Raw genomic sequence first — 20,009 nt, 5'->3', positions numbered from 1 at the left:
AAGTTAAAACTGTCGTTATTTTATGTTTAGTTTTTCCTTTTTATGAATTTGAATACATATTTATTTGTTAAGTATTGATTGAGATATTTTTCGATTTATTTATTGATTAATTTTTTGGGTTTTTTTTGCACGATTTAAATATATTATGATTTTTTGTTGATGCTATGATAATAATGTAAAATAAGATATTTTTGTAAGGAACGTAAATTAAGTCACATCTTGTGTGGGCCACCCAGGAAGATTGACTCATTTTCTTTCATGAAAACTACGTTTAATTAATACGGGTCAGCAGTTTGGCTACTAACAATAATGCATCCCAATTAAATTCTGATAAAACAAGAAATTCCTCCGAGGTAGGAAAAACACCCCCGTCCTTACCATTCTCACTGCCACCAACTGAGAAGGTTATTTCCCTTTGACCATTAATATGTCCCTCTATAAGTCCTTGTAGAATCTTAATCCACCAATAACTCCCTAACCGTGTGTTTGACTGGTCCCAATTTTTGTAAGGACCGTCTCAGGAATGTATAGAACCTGTTCACCAAGTTTGGTGACGATCGTTCATTCTTGAGATCTATATGCGAACACAAACACACAAACAAACACATGGACCGAATCCTATACACACCCCTATACCGGGGGTGTAAAAAAGACAGACAGATAGACACTCACGCGCGCTGCTCTATCTCTCTCTCTCTCTCTCTCTCTCTCTCTCTCTCTCTCTCTCTCTCTCTCTCTCTCTCTCTCTCTCTCTCTCTCTCTCTCTCTCTCTCTCTCTCTTGCACTGACATGCACTCTGTAGACTGTATGTACACTGATCTAAAACAGGGGAAGGGAGGTAAGTGTTGTCATGACAAATTGCTTCTTTGACCTTTGACACTTGGGTCGACAGGTGCGTGTCATTGTCCGCAGTCAGGCTATATTTACCTGCGCAGCAGCCACTCCAGCTTTTACTTACCTGGCTGGCCGGGTACAGACAGGAAGGCCCCATGGTGTAATGGTTAGCACTCTGGACTTTGAATCCAGCGATCCGAGTTCAAATCTCGGTGGGACCTATACATGTGTCTTTTTGTTGACTACATCCCACTTATAGTTGAATGCAGTTCTTTCCGTTATCCGTAAACCACACCAACTGTCAGCATGCCTCGATAGTTTGGAGAAGAGCATCGTTCCACTTTGACACATAGCAAAACTCAACTGATCAGTGCTTCGTGTGCAAGGTGGACAGTCGGGACTGTAGTTTTAATCATTTTTTTGTTGCTCATTGCATCTGTGAATTCACCTCCAACATAAGATCCCCTCCCTTTTAAGACCTAACTTTCTTATACTTTTTGTTATTGTTAAAAGGGGTTGCACTGCACTGGATTAATATTTCAGATTGACATAGGTGATTACAGGTACGAAATATCCTAATTGTGGAGAAAAAATCCCTCTCTGCACTAAAAAAAACCACACAAAAAACAGGTTGTTTTAATCGTTATTACTGTTTGTTTGTTTTTTGGTTTAAAGTTGCTGTTAATCTCATGTGAAAGCGGGAATAGATTTGTTGTACATTTTGATTAGTTCGTTACTTTTGGTCAATAAACCCTAAAGTAGACACGTGTGTGCACGCTGATGTAAGGCAAAGTTTGCTTTGAACGACATCAGAAAGTAATGTCATGCACTAATCACTAAGCTGCACTTTCTGTATGAGACTGACGCCCTTCGATTACGGGGTCACTGTACAGAGATTGCCAGTGTAGAGTGGACAATCCAGAGGCATACACAAGTCCCTGTATTTCCGTCTGAAACTATGCGCAGTTGTTGTACCTCTACAGAGTCTGATTTGAAGTTCTGTGGCATTTTTACACCCCCGGTATAGGGGTGTGTATAGGTTTCGCTCGATGTGTTTGTGTGTTTGTGTGTTTGTGTTCGCATATAGATCTCAAGAATGAACGGACCGATCGTCACCAAACTTGGTGAACAGGTTCTATACATTCCTGAGACGGTCCTTACAAAAATTGGGACCAGTCAAACACACGGTTAGGGAGTTATTGGTGGATTAAGATTCTACAAGGACTTATAGAGTAACATATTAATGGTCAAAGGGAAATAACCTTCTCAGTTGGTGGCAGTGAGAATGGTTATTTCCCTTTGACCAACGGGGGTGTTTTTCCTACCTCGAAGGAATTTCTTGTTTTAAATGAACTCCAAAAAGTAACGGAAATAACGATTAAGAATTAATTCATCTCCCGTGACTCGAGCACAGATCTTTTTCACTGAGCCGGTAAACTACGCCGAGTTTCTGCATTGACATTGTGCCACTTACAAAAAAGAAAGAAAAAAGGGAAAAAGGCCGGTACATGTAATGTATACTATCCTTAGCGGATTAGGACTTTATTCAGTTATTCTGCAGAAAAGACAAATGCTGGAGAAAAACCGTTCTTTTCTGCAGCATTTCTGCATAATGTCATCTTTCGCCGAAGCAGCGTTTTTTTCTGCAGCAGTAAAATTGAAATCAAGAATGCTGCAGTAAAACGGTGCTGTTGTTTACATTTTTTCTGCAGCATTTTGTACTGGCTCTTGGCGGATTATGACATTATTAAGTTATTCTGGAGAAAAACCGAAATGCTGGAGAAAAACGGTCTTTTCTGCAGCATTTCTGCATAATGTCATCTTTCGCCGAAGCAACGTTTTTTTACTGCAGTAAAACAGTTTTTCTGAAGCATAATGTTTACTTGGTTTTCTGCAGCATTATTGCGATTAACTTGTTCTTCAGAATAGTCTGTGACAACGGTTTTTCTGGAGAAAAACGAACGACCTTGTAAAGTAGCGTTTGTATTTGTCGCCCCCTGGGATAGTATAATAGTTTGTTCCGCAGTGTACCAATCAGAAGGCGTGTAGCATAAGGGCATTATATTCAACTTCACAATGGCGGCCGAACGTGAACATCGATGCAAATCGACTGAAGTAAACTACTGCGTTCGTCTGGGAAAATGTGACAATGTTGCTGACAGGTGCCATTGTTTAATTTGAAACTTTGAACTTCCGGCGGAAAGGAAGTCAGACAGACAAAATACATTCGTGTCACGCACAACTATTGGTAATTCTGGATGAGTCCATCTCTCGACAGAGGGGGGCTCGCGTGCTCCAATATTATAATGAGCCAGTACAAAATGCTGCAGAAAAAGTGTAAACAGGTTTTCTGCAGTAAAACAACAGCACCGTTTTACTGCAGCATTCTTGATTTCAATTTTACTGCAGTAAAATGTTTTGCTCCAGAAAAACCCGTTGCTTCGGCGAAAGATGACATTATGCAGAAATGCTGCACGGAAAAGACAGTTTTTCTCCAGCATTTCGGTTTTTCTGCAGAATAACTGAATAATGCCATAATACTGAAGAAAAAGTGTAAACAGTTTTTCAGTCTCCAGTAAAACAACATCACCGTTTTACTGCAGCATTCTTGATTTCAATTTTTCTGCAGTAAAACTGTTTTACTGCAGAAAAAAAACGTTCTCGCGAAAGATGACATTATGCAGAAATGCTGCAGAAACAAACAGTTTTTCTCCAGCATTTCTGTTTTTCTGCAGAATAACTGAATAAAGTCATAATCCGTTAAAGGCATATGTACGCGCTCCCGTGTTTACAAAGTGTAGTTTGCCCATAATCGATGTCAAACGCACCATAAGACCATGTAATGACGATATGTCGCCATGCGCGGACCATATACATGCATTACAGCTTGTTTTAGAGTCTCAAAAACTTTGGATGTAAACAAAGACGCGGAGTTATTTCCCTTGCGTCAACGCTACCTCTGTTGGCAAATCTATAAATAGGACGATCCAGATCAAAATGAACATTAACATATCTCAACATTGAAGGGGTCCTAGACCACAATATTTTGCAGGGAACTTAATTTAGCATGTCTCCAGCTGTTGGTAAAGCAATTAGCGTGTATAGTCATCGAGTACATATGGCTTTAAGGATAGTATACATTAAAAAATACAAAAACAAAAAGCCTGACAGACAGACATACGGCCCGAAGAGTCTGGCCTGGGGAAATCGCCCATCACTGAGAAGGGAGTCGGGAAGGATGCTCTTATATATGGCCAACTAGATGATTACCCGCTTCGCCGGGAAGAAGTAGAGCCGAATACCCGGCCGTCGCCGGGGACCCGGCTTTGCCGGGTGTACGCCGGCATCGCCGGCGCACGAAGGAAGGGAGATCTAAAAATAGTAACGTGCAGTGACCTTCTAAATATAAACGTACAAACGGGAATATCGATTGACGCCAGCGCACGAAGGAAGGGAGATCTAAAAATAGTAACGTGCAGTGAAAAACGAAAATCGGTTCAGCGCTGCGCGCTGAGAGCACGTGTTGAAATATCTCATCGATCAGGTTGTGTCCGGGGTCTCTGTCAATAAGCCCACCAAATTTGAAGCAGATCCATCGAGAACTTTGGCCGTGCATGGCGATCAATCACACACACACACACACACACACACACACACAGACACAAGTCGTATATATATATAGATGTAAAGTCAGAAAACATCTTGTGTGAGTCACTCAGGAAGATTGACTCCTTTTCCGGCTTTCACAAAAACTACGTATAATTACGGCGGGTCAGTAGTTTGGCTAGCAACAATAATGCATCGCAATTAAGACTGATATAAAAAAAAAAACAAGTCGCGTAAGGCGAAATTACTACATTTAGTCAAGCTGTGGAACTCACAGAATGAAACTGAACGCACTGCATTTTTTCACAATGACCGTACGCGTAGTCCGCCGCTAGTGCAAAAGGCAGTGAAAGTGACGTAGCGGTTGCGCTGTGCTGCATAGCACGCTTTACTGTACCTCTCTTCGTTTTAACTTTCTGAGCGTGTTTTTAATCCAAACATATCATATCTATATGTTTTTGGAGTCAGGAACCGACAAGGAATAAGATGAAATTGTTTTTAAAACGATTTCGGAAATTTAATTTTAATCATAAGTTTTATATTTTTAATTTTCAGAGCTTGCTTTTAATCCAAATATAACATATTGATATGTTTTTGGAATTAGAACATGATGAAGAATAACATAAAAGTAATTTTGGATCGTTTTATAAAAATTATTTTAATTACAGTTTTCAGATTTTTAATGACCATAGTCATTAATTAATTTTTAAGCCTCCATGCTGAAATGCAACACCGAAGTCCGGCCTTCGTCGAAGATTGCTTGGCCAAAATTTCAATCAATTTGATTGAAAAATGAAGGTGTGACAGTGCCGCCTCAACTTTTACAAAAAGCCGGATATGACGTCATAAAAGACATTTATCGAAAAAATACCCAGGAACTCTCATGTAAAATGTCATAAAGATCGGTCCAGTAGTTTATTCTGAATCGCTCTACACACACACACGCCGCACAGACACACACACACACACACATACACCACGACCCTCGTCTCGATTCCCCCTCTATGTTAAAACATTTAGTCAAACTGACTTGACTAAATGTAAAAAAAGAAAAAAAGAAAAAGAAAAAAAAACCAGACAGACAGACGGACACTCACGTGCGCGGCTCACCACACACACACACACCCACACACCCACACACACACACACACACACACACACACACACACACACACACACACACACACACACACACACACACTCACTCACTCACTCTCTCTCTCTCTCTCTCTCTCTCTGGGTCTCTCTATCTCTCTCTGTCTGCCTCTCTCTCTCTCTCTCTCTCTCTCTCTCACTCCTGCACTATGACGTGGATCGCAGTGATCTAAAACAGGGAAAGGGAGGTAAGTGTTGTCATGACAAATTGCTTCTTTGACCTTTGACACTTGGGTCGACAGGTGCGTGTCATTGTCAGTCAAGGCGGCTATATTTACCTGCGCAGCATCCTCTCCAGCTTTTACTTACCTGGCTGGCCAGGTACAGACAGGAAGGCCCCATGGTGTAATGGTTAGCACTCTGGACTTTGAATCCAGCGATCCGAGTTCAAATCTCGGTGGGACCTAGTTGTAATTTTTGTTGAGTACACTCTACGCGATTTATGCAGTTCATTTCCTATTTTATATCACCCCAGACACTCAGACTCTACAGGGCTCTACAGTTTGGAGAAGAGCATCCTTCCACTTTGACACATACCAAACCTCAACATGAGCCTGATCAGTGCTTCTTGTTCAAAGTGGAATGTTATATTGCAAAAATCCCGTTTTAAGACCCTTTTTTAATTTTTTTTTTATAAAGTCCAAAATACAGTAGGCTAAGATTTGAAGAGAGACTGCAGACATAGAGGCACACAAAAGTCCCCGTATTTCTGAAACTATGGTCAGTTTTTTTTAGGGGAGGGTGGGTCGTTGTGTGGAGGCAGATAACCTGATACCATTATTATTTTCAATACTATTTGGCTTACTACGCAACATTATACAAGTGGTTTTGTCAAAAGAAGCCTCGGCACATGGTCAGTATCCATCCAAATGAAAGTAAGCATGGTAAGCGGCGCCGTGTTATCAATGAGTGTCCACAGATAAATCTGTCCGTGTAAGACTGAATTACTGAAGAAAGAAAAATATCACAAAAAATGTTAGTCTCTGGAATGTTTATTTATAGACAAAATGAAACATTCACAAGACTGAACTTCGACCCGACTAACGGTCTTCAAAATGGACAAACACGATACACTAGAGAAATAGTGATGAGAAATGGAAATCAATGGAAATGCTTAAGTTCAGTTATTATCATCTGTGATTCTGTGTTGTCTCTTCCAAAATGGGCAAAGAAAACCTGTCTGTAAGGATTTTGATGTTTTTTTCCTGTGTTCCATCCACCGCGGCCTTGTTTCAAGTGTTATATTTTGTTGTTGTAATTGCTATCATTATAAATCCCCATTTTATTGTTGTCACTTATTATTTTATAGTTTCAGTTTTACTCATGAGCCGGTAAAGAGTTACACTTGACATATTTGTGACAAAATGATGCAGATTCGCGAGAGAAAAAAAAATTAAGCCGGTAAGGTCCCACCGAGATTTGAACTCGGATCGCAGGATTCAGAGTCCTGAGTGCTAACCATTACACCATGGAACCTAGCTGACGATAATGTTTAAAAGTAACACTATAAAGAAGAAACATGTTGTGCTACTGAAGAGTTCATGCAAGGGAAGTAATCATAACGGAACATCCGAAATAGGCTGAATCGATCTGTTTTCACCTCGCCGTTTCATTCACAAGAATACCTGGCTACTACTTTGGAATTTTGTCTTCAAGGCAAGTGAACTCAAAATCACTGTAAATGTGAAGTGTCCCATGTTTTGGGAGACATTTTTTGTATGATTGATGCGCATGTGATGACTTCAGAACATATAACATTTAACAGAGTGTCGGACATTTTCTGACTGACTCGTCTGAGGCATGGTGTGATCGAAAATGCTGGTCATGTTTCTGGTACTTTCCATTCCGTTGCCTTATCCATTAGGTTAGATCACAGCACTTCTGTTCCTATCTGTAAATAAAAATCCTGACATATAATTCTATATAAGGCGTGAAACACAATAATGAAAAGTGTAATAATGTTAGGAACAGTAACTTGAGTGACTCAGTGAGTAACACATGTATACATGTGTGACACTGACAGAGAACAGCGAGGAACCATTGTCATGTCATTGGTACTGGTACTGGTAGAGGCAATGTTTAGATCACATAAAGGGTGTTCTTAATCTCAGGTGTGTGTTGTTGTTTTTTGCGTGTGTGTTGTGTGTGTGTGTGTGTGTGTGTGTGTGAGTGTGTGTCCATCACTCAATGCTTGTACTGATAACTTAGAACAAAGTACAACCAATTCAATTTATTTATTGGATTTTGGTGATATTTATACTTTGTATATTGAATTGCTTTTACATCTGCAGAACTTGAATGTCTTTGAATATATATCTGAAATTAACGTTCAATAAATCGTCATGTAATTAATTGTTTTCAGAATAATACTAAAATGGCTGACACAGACAATGCAAACAACTCTAGTGCAAGTGATAATGGAACCACAACACCACCTCCATCATCAGCCCAGGGTACAACAGTTATGGTATGTTGTTCGTGTAGAGTTCTCTGTACTTTATCCGTATCACTGATATTAATTATTAGGGCAATGATGTAGTGTGGTACTTGCGATGAAAGGACACCATGGGGACTAGCAGGAAGTTGACCTACATTACACTTACAGATGGCCTTTTATGAAAGGTATTTTGGGTGAAGGTAATAGACAAGGGGGCTACAGAAGGTTATCACACTTTATATGCACATGTACTCCCATGGAAGCAGCCTAATTGTCACAAATACCAATGTAATGTACATTGTACCATTTGCTCTTGGATTGTACTTGCAGTAACTTATCACAGCTTCAGTAAAAATGGACAGTGCATGGTCATTTGGTTAGTTTATGTCTTGACATGATCAAAAGACAAGAAATGTTAGTTAATGGATCTTTTAATTTTAGAAAAAAACAAAACAGTCACAAATACAACGTGTGACAGAGTTGAAGAAAAAAATGTTATCAGGAGAAGAAAATTTGGCCGACCCGGAAAATGCAAACAAATCCAGCGAGATTTTGTCGTTGCGTGCAGTCCCCATGGTTAGCAGCCAGAATTTCCATGAGGAAATTTTGCAAGGACAATTAGGAATAGCAAATGAAGTGTGATCACTGTGTGGTGTGTTTTCAGGGCCAGCTGATGGCCAACAAGGTGGAGACGTTGCTGTGGTTGACACGCATCATCACCATCGTCTGCACCATCATGTTCTTTCTACCCTTCTTTGGGTGAGTTTGGCTTTACACCCGTATGTGTGTACATGTGTTTTTGACTCACGTCAGTAATCAGGAGAGTCTCAGGAAAGAGCATTGTTACTGTTAGGCTGTCCGATGACTTAATTAGGGAGGGAGTCTTCTATCAGGGGATGTTAAAAGGGGGTTCCCCTGAAATGGGACATGACGAAGGGGAGTCATATAATAATTTACTTTTTTTGTTAGTTCACAGCTTAGGCATAAATGCCTAACATCTTGAGGCGAGCTTCACTTAGGGATTTAATAGTAAGACTGGCCATTTGTTATCACAACAAATAGTCCATCAGATTATCTTATATTGAAATGGTGAGTTGGGTAGAGAGAGGAACAAGTAAGAGTCCCAAGAAGTATGCCCTGGTGTCCAGAAAGTCGGATCACAGATACATCAGAATAAGTGAAAAAGTTTCACCACGTTCAGACATGGCTCACACATAACCTTAATCATGTGTAGTGTACAAAGGGATTACCAGGTTTAGTTTTCTTTGTCCTTTAACACTTTCTACCCCACCTATGTTGACCAAGTTTTTGTTAAGCCGAGACCAGCTGTGCTGCAGCAGGTCACTCAGAATTGTAGTAACTGTGTATAAACACGCTGGAATGCAGGCGTCAGATGGACGTTACAGGAAGCGACTGAAGCTAACAGTCTGAGCGGATATATCCGTACCTGGTCAGATTGCCATATGACTATGAGTGGGTATATATCCGTACCTGGGAGACAATGAGTTAAAAAGCTTTTGCTTTTGAAGAGACACTCTCACTGAGTTAAAACATTTGCTGGACTAGAAGTTTTGGTGGATTGTGTTTTGATCGCTTTGATTGAAAATAAACAAACTTTGTGACAAATCTTACCCTTGTTGTTTTCAGAGGTAACCCCTACAGTCTGTACCAGCGAGCGCTGATTGCGAGCGCGGCAACGTCAGCCCTGCGGCTTCACCAGAGGATCCCTGCTGTGCAGTTCAACATGGACTTCTTACGTCGTCTCTTCACCGAAGACAGCTGTCATTACCTCTTCTTTGCCATCCTCTTCATCAACGCTTACCCCATCACAAGTATCCTTTATCATCTGTGCAGACTCAGCTTTGCAACATGCACAGTCTCTTGGGGCTTTTGAGACCTTTCTTTTCTTTAAATTGCTGGTTATAGCCTGTGAATATATACCCCCGTTTTCGACGGGCGCTGTGGTGGGGTGGTAAGACGTCGGCCTCTTAATCGGAAGGTCGAGGGTTCGAATCCCGGCCGCGGCCGCCTGGTGGGTTAAGTGTGGAGATTTTTCCGATCTCCCAGGTCAACTTATGTGCAGACCTGCTAGTGGCTTATCCCCCTTCGTGTGTACACGCAAGCACAAGACCAAGTGCGCACGGAAAGATCCTGTAATCCATGTCAGAGTTCGGTGGGTTATTACTTACTTACTGCCTTTCACGCCTGGTGGCGTGTAGGGCAGCGTCGGTGGGTTATAGAAACACGAAAATACCCAGCATGCTTCCTCCGAAAGCGGCGTATGGCTGCCTTAATGGCGGGGTAAAAACGGTCATACACGTAAAATTCCACTCGTGCAAAAACACGAGTGTACGTGGGACTTTCACCCCACGAACGCAGAAGAAGAAGAAGAAATACCCCCGTTTTAAGACTCAATCCCTTTTTAGACCAGATTTTATCTGATTTGTTAGGGCTTTAAAAGGGGGTTCCTCTGTACTTTGTAACATAAAACAGAGAAAGAGTTTGTTTGTGTCAAGACTGTGGATTTGAAAGCCAAGCCTCTTGGTGCCTTCTCCTCTAGTCAAATTTAGAATTGCAGTGTTGTGCAGTGAATTTGTTAGTCTCCAAGGTGAGGTCATCACTTGTTTAATGCAAAACTGATGAGAAATAGTGACATATAAGAATTAGTTAATGATTTGAGTTAATTCACTTTCGCAATAGGTTTTAGACTATTTATTCACAAAACAGATGATGATGGTATCCTTAACTTGCTGCACAGTGGCGGTGGTGCCGGTCTTTCTGTTCGCTCTCCTCCATGCCTGTTCTTTCACAAAGTTACTGGTGAACGTGAGTGGCTTTCTCATTTCTTTCTGTTTACATTTGTTTGTCTTTATGTTGATTGTATTTCATTACATGCCAATGATACTGATTAATATGAGTCATGACTGAGCAAGGGAAAGTAAGAAATTGCTGATTTTTGTGAGCGGTTGTTCTTTTCTCTTTCTGATCGGTGCACGGTTTGTAAAATTTTCATTTCTCTGTACAGAGCTAGAGGTAACTATATTGTATGCGATTATTTATGGGAGTTTCGGCTTGCTTGACATGTTAGTTCTGATTGAACACTTTCACTTCCTTCATGTCATGAGTTGTCTGATTGGTTTCTGCATAGTGTTTGTATGAGAAGTGGTGATTGGTTTCTGGGTGTTCTGATTGGTTTGTTTTCTGCATAGTGTTTGTATCAGAAGTGTTGATTGATTGCTGGATGTTGCAGACAATGGGCCCTAATTCTATGCAGTTTCTACGCAACATGGTCGGAAAGCTGGAGCAGCAACAAGTCAACATTCTGCGATTTATCGCCTGCAACGAAATCTTTCTCATGCCAGCTGTCATTGTTATGGTCTTTTCGTGAGTGTTCTTATTTTTTAATTTGTGTGTCTTGATAATTTTTCTATACAACAAAATGACTGTGGGTGAGGTGAATAACATTGAAAAACAAAAGAAATGTGTACTCACGAATACAAGGTCAGCACACACAAGAAAAACAAAGTCAACATTTTCACCAATGGAGGCTTCTTCGGGACCACAAACAAATACAAAGGACAACAAGAGGCGAAGCCTTCAAGGCTCACGTAAGAAATCGACAAACAGTAACACAAACTCAATCACTCCGTCACACATACACACACACACACACACACACACAGTAAGCATAGGTGACACTGTGCAAGAAAGCGAGACACTAGATCTAGATCTGTCTGTCTGCATGTAGCCTGTAACTTACAGGGACACGACTGCCAACTAGTCTCGGCCCGCTCAAAATAACAATGACCGAGACTTTCAGTAATTCCTTCGCGTGACGTCTAACCCTCTTACGCCATAATGTGACGTCTTCAAATGTTTAAGTTTCTACCACAGACATACACACGCACACACGCACAGACAGACAAAGTTACGATCGCATAGGCTACACTTACGTGAGCCAACAAAAATCAAAAGCCAAAGCAGCACAGAAGCAAAAAGGGTCAGAAAATGGAGGGAAACATCAGGGATGTCGTTAGGCGTCGGACATCGGACATATAACGATGAAAATCCCCAAATGTCCGATTCACATTGCCGCATGTCGGTCAGATGTCCTATCGTTTTAGCCTGAGCGTGGTCATTGTCCGATATGTACTCCATTCCTTCGGACAGCGCGATATTCGTTAATTTTCATTTCAAGATACAAATCTTCTAAAAGACCGAACGCTCTCGTGTTCAGCTGACACTGAAGTTGCCAGTGCCGCGTGCGGATCTTTTCTTTTGTCGGGAATTCCCGAACCGTTTGTGGTATGCGCCGTTTGGGTATAACCGTCTCGGTGCAGCGCACTGATCTAAAAATAGTGGATTATTTTTAGATCAGTGCATGCTACAGGAGTACGGGAGACAACTCCAACTGACTAAATTTGTCGTCTGCTTTTGTTTTCGATACGAGACGAAGCACTGAATTATGCCGCTGAAAAAAAACTAAAGCCTGCAAAAGATCAGCATTAGATCAAACCGATCATTTTGTTTTTCAACTTTTATCCAAATCATGCAGTTTGTAATCAAAGTAAGAGCTCTGAAGTTGTTCATGTTGGTTTCTTTTTTGTGGTTTCTTTGAAACTAAACAAATACAACATTATATGCACACTGTGTTGATGTATTTACTATATTATGTGTGTGTTCTACAGCGCGCACGCGTGGGTGTGTGTGCGTGAGTGTGTGGGCGCATGACTTTGGAACAATTCCATGGAATGTGTTATAAGCTGTTTGGCGCAAATTCATAATGTCCTATTACACTTTCTGAAAGCGGTCAAATGTCCTATTGATGCTGAAGAACTCAGGACATTTGTCCTATAGGTATGAATTTGTAGCAACATCCCTGAAACATAAAGGGAAGGAAGGACCTGTGGCTTAAATTTCGTGGAAGAAGTTGTAGGTTGGGGCATAGAGGCATAAGAAATATGTGGAAACCAGGCATGAATTATTGAACTTGTGGAAGTCTGTGTTTGCTGTGTTTACACTTCAACAATTCAAGGTGACTTCAGACTATGGGGCAATGAGTAGGAAATAATCATATACTTCAATGTTTATTATAAAGCTAGAGCAGCAGATAATATGCTTTTGATTCATACGAGTTATGATGAAGGGGAGTCACATGAGCAAGAAGAGCTCTAGATTTGGCCAATTATACTAGTAATTTGAGATTTGTAAGGGATAGAAGAATATATGTATTTTTTCATGACGCTGTGTTGATGTTTCATGAAGATATTCATAAGACAAGTATGAATTATAGGGATTACATTTATGGTTTCCTTATTTGTTCATTATCCTGTTTCAGTGGTAAAGGCAGTTTCTTCTTGCCGTTTGTTTACTACCGCTTCCTGACTCTGCGCTATCAGTCAAGGAGAAACCCATACTGCAGGTGAGAATTTAGTTAAAGATATGTGCACGTTATGTAAATTGTCATTGTGCAGGCTTTGTATGTTCACATTTCTCAACTATGAAATGACATAAGAAAGGGACGTAGGGGAGGTAATAGACAAACTCCGCAAAGAACTCTGTCTGGGCTTGTATGGGTTGTGAAAGAGTGAATACTCTTGCTTTTAGTGAGGCAAACTTTCCACACGAGCTCCTTGTTTATGTGTTTCAGACACACCCCTTGCTAAAACCATTAGTGACGGTTAATGTTTTTCTCAATTTATTTTTTTCATTTAATTTAAGTTTGTTTTTTATTTACACTGGCATATGTGGTTTTTTATTGGCCGGAAATAATACGAGCTGTGTCCAGTGAATGTCAGAGAAACTTGTAGAATCTGCGAAATCAAATTTTGACATTTTTAATTAATTTTTGTTAATGCTTAGTTCACACCAACGGCGCTTTAAAGCGGCGTGCAAAGCGGCACCAAAGCGTAACAAAGCTTGACTAAAGCGTCAGGGTTGTAATAGATCGTTGAAAAGCTTTGAGCAAAGCGGGACATTCGGCAAAAGCGCCCAAAAAAAGTTTAAACTGTTTAAAAAAATTTGGCGTTCTGTTACGAATTGATTAAAGCGCCGAGAGCGTATCAAAGCTTAACAAAGCGTAACAAAGTTCAGCAAAGCTTGACTCAAAGCGTAGGAAAGCTTAACAGAGCTTTGTTCAAAGCGGGGACCCCAGTCTTCACGGTCTGTCACCAAGCGGCATGAAATCGGCGATCTGGAAATTTTCCAATGCGTAACAGAGCTTAACAATGCACAACAGAGCTTGATAATCATATCAGAGCGTGATTTAAAGTGTCGTAATCGCATCAAAGCGTTATAAAGCTTATCAAAGCGTGATTTAAAGCGTAACAAAGCGTAACAAGAGTACCTTCAATCCTCCCTGGACCTGTACACCCAGCCCTCCGACCGTCCCCTTCGTTCTGCTGCTGACCCACTCCGCCTTCACATCCCTCGCTCGAAACTTGCATCTGCTGGTCAGCGTGCATTTCCCTCCGCGGGCCCCTCCGTCTGGAACTCCCTGCCGCTTGAGCTTCGCCAGAGCCCCTCTCTTGACGCGTTCAAGGGTAGGTTGAAGACTCTGTTCTTCCCGTAGCTGGCTGCGACTTTCATGTTCGACGTGATGTGTTGTGCCCCAAAAGACATTCTTGTGCTGTGCTCTGTGAGAGGTGTTTTCTTTGTGCTTAATATTATTTTGTTTGCACCTAGCTATTGATGTGTACATTGTTGTTAAACAGTTGTTTGTTGTATGTTTATTAGGGTTTGCTAGTGTGTGATAGGGTTTGTGTCCGTTTGTAGATGTTAGTTTCTTTGTTAGTCCTGTGTTGACAACTTTTCGACAAACGCTTAGAACTGTACCCATGGAATACGCGCTATATAAGCTTCATATTGATTGATTGAACAAGGCCTGTTCAAATCGGGAAATAATTCGTCCCCAAAGCGTAACCAATTCGTATCAGAGCTTATCAGACCGTAACATTACTTAGGAGATCGTGAAAAATGATGGCGCTTTGCTCGCCGATTTAAAGCGCGGCATTCACCGTTGGTGTGAACTAGGCATAAATGTCTAAAAAAAAGTGTTAAGAGTCAGGAGGAAATAAATAGGGTCGGTCAGAGAATCGGAAACTTTTTTCTTGGCCTTGTCAATGTTCTTAGTCTCTGTATGTCTAAAATTCCGTGTAAAAATTCTGCATGGTTTGCATTTTCAGAACACTGTTTGCTGAGCTGCGAATGACAGTGGAATACCTTTGCGGAAAGCCCCAGTGTCCACAGTTTCTGCGCAACGTGTGTTACAAAGCCATCGCCCTCATCTCTCGTCTCGCCCCCGTCGTGCCCGCCCAGTGACCTTGAGGTCCCATGTGGGTCGCGACACATTCTTCAGTGATCATTTCACCTTCAAGCCTGCCATTATAGTGAATGAGGAGCATGTTGATCAGAGAGAGAATGGTGAAGAGATAAAAGTTTTGTGAACAGGTGAAGGTGTTTTTTGTGTGTGTGCGTTTCATTGTAGGCAGTTTGTATGTATGTGTATTATATTATAGTTAGTATGTGTTAGCTCCATTCTTTTCTTAATAAAATTATTTTTGGCAAGAAGAGACCTTACCACTGTTCCATTTGGTGCAAAGCTCATACTCATAATTAAGACAAGGTCACTGCAGGTTATTGCATCGTTTGTCTGCTTTGTGTTGTAGAAAAGACATTTTGCACGAGAAAACCCCAAACTTCTGTTCCACTTGATGCAAAGCTCATACTCAGAAAAAATGACAAAGACAGGTATATTCTTTATTCAGGGCAAACATTGTATCATTCTGAAAGTAATTTTCTCATCCTTTATCATTATGCTTGTTTTGTGAGGCAGTGTTCGCACACATGAATGTTTGTCATAGCCTATGATTTTTGGCTTCTTACAGGGGAAGAATCAATCAAAACTAGCGACTTAACAACAAACAACAAAATTAGTGGAGGATTTCATGGAAAAATTGCTCATGCAGTAGGTTAGAAATGAAATGCTATCTGATATGTGTTTAAAAGTTAAACAATTATTTCTAGCGCCTTCCACAAATTCACGGTCAGGATACATGAGCAAATGAAGTGAATGTGCAGTTGACAGTTTGAAGTTGTGTGGATGTGAATGGTGTGTACCCAGCAAGGAATAGAAGATGAATGAGTGCGTTGGGAAAATCTTGTTCATTAAATCTTGCTCATAGAAAAGAAATGATAGGAAACCGGTTTCCTGTAATTTTTACATGTCACTCATGCTGTCTTGTGATGTCTTTGAAGAAATGTGCTATGAAGGAATGGCTTTTTACATTTAGTTGACTAAATGTTTTAACATAGAGGGGGAATCGAGACGAGGGTCGTGGTGTATGTGTATGTGTGTGCGTGTGTGTGTGTGTGTAGAGCGATTCAGACTAAACTACTGGACCGATCTTTATGAAATTTTACATGAGAGTTCCTGGGTATGATATCCCCAGATGTTTTTTTCATTTTTTGGATCAATGTCTTTGATGACGTCATATCCGGCTTTTTGTAAAAGTTGAGGCGGCACTGTCACACCCTCATTTTTCAATAAAATTGATTGAAATTTTGGCCAAGCAATCTTCGACGAAGGCCGGACTTTGGTATTGCATTTCAGCTTGGAGGCTTAAAAATTAATTAATGACTTTGGTCATTAAAAATCTGAAAACTGTAATTAAAATTATTTTATTACAAAACGATCCAAAATTACGTTCATCTTATTCTGCATCATTTTCTGATTCCAAAAACATATAAATATGTTATATTCGGATTAAAAACAAGCTCTGAAAATTAAAAATATAAAAATTATGATTAAAATAAAATGTCCGAAATCGATTTAAAAACAATTTTATCTTATTCCTTGTCGGTTCCTGATTCCAAAAACATATAGATATGATATGTTTGGATTAAAAACACGGTCAGAAAGTTAAAACGAAGAGAGGTATAGAAAAGCGTGCTATCCCGCTCAGCGCGACCACTACCGCACTATTCTGGCTTGTCGATTTCACTGCCTTTGCCAGGAGCGGTGGACTGATGAAACTACGAGTATGCGGTCTTGGTGCAAAGATGCAGTGCATTCAGTTTCATTCTGTGAGTTTGACAGCTTGACTAAATGTAGTAATTTCGCCTTACGCGACTTGTTTTCTTCTGCAAATAGACGAATTCTGGAAATAACTGTCAAGGGTTTAATCAGCTGTAGAAGAGTTGTGCCCCTTTCAAACAGTGAGGCGAGCAATTTTTGCTGATATGTTGACTCAAGTGATAATGCTGCCATGGTAAATAGTAAGCTCCTGTGAGCGGAATTTGCACATGGACATCTTGCACATTCAATTACAAAATGACAGTTATATCCGAACATCATCAATAGCTAGCACTTGAGATTCTTTAATTCCTCTGTTACTATTTCTTCTGTTGTGATTGATAGTTTTATTTCCCACAAAGCCTTTCTCTGTGTGCTATTATTATGTCCCCCCGCGGGTTAGGGGGAAGAATTTACCCGATGCTCCCCAGCATGTCGTAAGAGGCGACTAACGGATTCTGTTTCTCCTTTTACCCTTGTTAAGTGTTTCTTGTATAGAATATAGTCAATTTTTGTAAAGATTTTAGTCAAGCAGTATGTAAGAAATGTTAAGTCCTTTGTACTGGAAACTTGCATTCTCCCAGTAAGGTAATATATTGTACTACGTTGCAAACCCCTGGAGCAAATTTTTGATTAGTGCTTTTGTGAACAAGAAACAATGGACAAGTGGCTCTATCCCATCTCCCTCCTTTCCCCGTCGCGATATAACCTTCGTGGTTGAAAACGACGTTAAACACCAAATAAAGAAAAGAAAGAAAGAAAGCTATTATTATGATTTTTTAGCCTGCGATCCATTTTCCAGTGTTCAAACCTTGATGCTTCAGTAACTTCGGCAAAATGAGGAATTGGGTATGTAATGACTGTGGGTTAAGACAAATGTTTCTTAAAGGTGCCGTCGTTCCTGCATACAGGATTACATTCCCCACGACAGATCTCGAACCAGACCAGGCTTTCACTTGGACACATGCCAACAATTAATGGCATGGTGGTGTACATGGTCGCTTATACCAGAAGGATTGTTCCTTTTAACTCATTGTCTCCCAGGTACGGATATATCCGTACCCACTCATATGGCTCAATTGGACTTAGGACGGATATATCCGCTCAGACTGTTAGCTTCAGTCGCTTCCTGTAACGTCAATCTAACGTCTGCATTCCAGGGTGTTGATAAGCAGTTTCTACACAGTTACCACAATTCTGAGTGACCTGCTGCAGCACAGCTGGTCTCGGCAAAAAAAAAACTTGGTCAACATAGGTGGGGTAGAAAGTGTTAAGGGCCCACTAGTCAAGTGAAAACATACCTTTCCTTCTGATTTTCAGCTTGTAACTAGAATTACCCATGCAGACCAACACTCTTTTCTTTCTTTTTCCAGTTTTGATTTGTCTGTTTGTACTTGTGGTGAACAGAGACAGAGTGTGAAGCCCTAGTAAATATGTATATCATTTCAGAAAATGCATGTGTTGGTGTATATTTAAACCTCTTGTAATCAGCGCGGTTCTGAATTGTCGGTCGACGTTTGAAAATCTGTATAAACAGATGTGAATATAGTTTTGTATTTGTAAATTATTTGATGTGCTTAAGCCTCATATAATAAATATCCATGTGTTTTTAGACTAGTTTATCTGTTTTATCAATATTCACGATCTTTGTATGTATTGAGTTTTGTGATGCTTTAAGGAGTTGTTGATAAGACATTTTTGCAGCAAGCCTCAGGATTAGAATAAACAAAGTTTCAGAGATTTTTGTCCAGGTTTTCTGCAAGCAGAGTCTCTTAGTCTTTGTACTATCTCAGGCTTCAGAAGATCCATGATTTCCGGACGCGTCAACAGTTGTGATGAGTATCTTTAAAGTGTGCTCTGCAAATTACCTCACTGTCTAATTAATAATTTCTTGTAGGCTATAGTAGTTTACTGGAGATGCATAATATTTAGTTGTGGAAACTGAAACCAAAGTTATAAATGCAGAAATAAACACTTTTGAATGAAGCCGGAGAAAAACAGTCCATAATGTGCCAGAGTAGGACCGTTATCAAAGAAAGGGAGTGTGTTCATGTGAATCTGTAAACTGGGGAATGGCCGAGATACATTACTGGTTTCTTTGTGTTTTGATTTTTTCACCCTTTGTAAAAAACCGTTTATATCTTTTTCATTCTGTTTGAGATTTGTAGAAATGGCATGTCAGACTGAACACGAAGGCTTGGGATCGTCAACATGATGCAATGAATGAAAGGGCAGTGTCATGAAAGTAAGTAGCATGTGACAAAATTTGTAACACGCTTGTTCAGAAGTTTAAACTCTCCCAGCCCAGCCTATCAGCTACCTTTGCAAGGCACTAATCAACAGAGCTTTGAACTTTTTTGTGAATGCAAGTGCTCCCAGCATTGTTTGCCCGCTTATAGTCACAATTAGTTCTGCAATACAGTTTTACTGTTGAAGAGCCTGTTCAGCCACAAATCAAAATGGCACTACAGTCGAACCTGCCGTGGAGACCACCTGTCCATAAAGACCACCTGCCCATTAAGACCACCCCAAAGGATCCCCGACGGGTTTTACAACTACATAAAGACCACCTGTCTAAAGAGACCACTTTTGTTCAGTCTCTTGGGTGGTCTCTGAGGACAGGTTTGACTGTACATGTAGTAGTTCTTCTAGTTGTTTATATCATGCACTTGTTGACAGTAAAGTTGAACATGTATTTTCTTTTTTCATTGTCGAATACATTGGAAATCTCCTCCTCCTACATTGGAAATAAATACAGCAATCAATATCATTCTTTACCTACCCATAAATTTGGTTTGTTAGGACAGGTTGAGTGTCAGTGAACTTTTTGTTCTTCATATTTTAGTGTTTTTTTCAAAATTGATGTGCCAATGTGACATTAAAAATGCGTATGAATGATCAAAG

The 20,009-nt window shown here is 40.3% G+C and overlaps 1 protein-coding gene and 3 non-coding genes across 5 annotated transcripts in view; 3 read left to right on the top strand and 1 right to left on the bottom strand.

Annotated features, from left to right (window-relative positions):
- The first annotated feature begins 983 nt into the window (after window positions 1–983).
- On the top strand, window positions 984–1,055 carry Trnaq-uug (transfer RNA glutamine (anticodon UUG)). The gene has a single exon. It is a non-coding gene; the product is annotated as a tRNA-Gln (tRNA).
- A 4,874-nt stretch (window positions 1,056–5,929) lies between these two features.
- Window positions 5,930–6,001, top strand: Trnaq-uug (transfer RNA glutamine (anticodon UUG)). The gene has a single exon. It is a non-coding gene; the product is annotated as a tRNA-Gln (tRNA).
- Window positions 6,002–6,999: 998 nt separating this feature from the next.
- On the bottom strand, window positions 7,000–7,071 carry Trnaq-cug (transfer RNA glutamine (anticodon CUG)). The gene has a single exon. It is a non-coding gene; the product is annotated as a tRNA-Gln (tRNA).
- An 890-nt stretch (window positions 7,072–7,961) lies between these two features.
- The window catches only part of LOC138968333 (transmembrane protein 33-like), a 62,508-nt gene continuing 50,460 nt past the window's right edge, over window positions 7,962–20,009 (top strand). Inside the window, exons 1-7 of one of the 2 annotated variants that reach the window (XR_011456138.1) lie at window positions 7,962–8,062; window positions 8,697–8,791; window positions 9,680–9,864; window positions 10,791–10,858; window positions 11,283–11,416; window positions 13,371–13,454; window positions 15,217–17,693. Coding sequence is in view for 1 of the 2 variants with exons in the window: in XM_070340892.1 (XP_070196993.1) it covers window positions 7,970–8,062; window positions 8,697–8,791; window positions 9,680–9,864; window positions 10,791–10,858; window positions 11,283–11,416; window positions 13,371–13,454; window positions 15,217–15,352 (795 nt within the window). In the remaining variant the exon portion in view is untranslated. Of the gene's footprint in view, window positions 8,063–8,696; window positions 8,792–9,679; window positions 9,865–10,790; window positions 10,859–11,282; window positions 11,417–13,370; window positions 13,455–15,216; window position 20,009 lie in introns of those variants that run through there. The other variant, XM_070340892.1, reaches the window with a different exon arrangement.

Source organism: Littorina saxatilis, linkage group LG6, assembly GCF_037325665.1.
Source record: "Littorina saxatilis isolate snail1 linkage group LG6, US_GU_Lsax_2.0, whole genome shotgun sequence".
Lineage (NCBI taxonomy): Eukaryota > Metazoa > Mollusca > Gastropoda > Littorinimorpha > Littorinidae > Littorina > Littorina saxatilis.
This window is presented reverse-complemented; position numbering and strand designations above follow the sequence as displayed.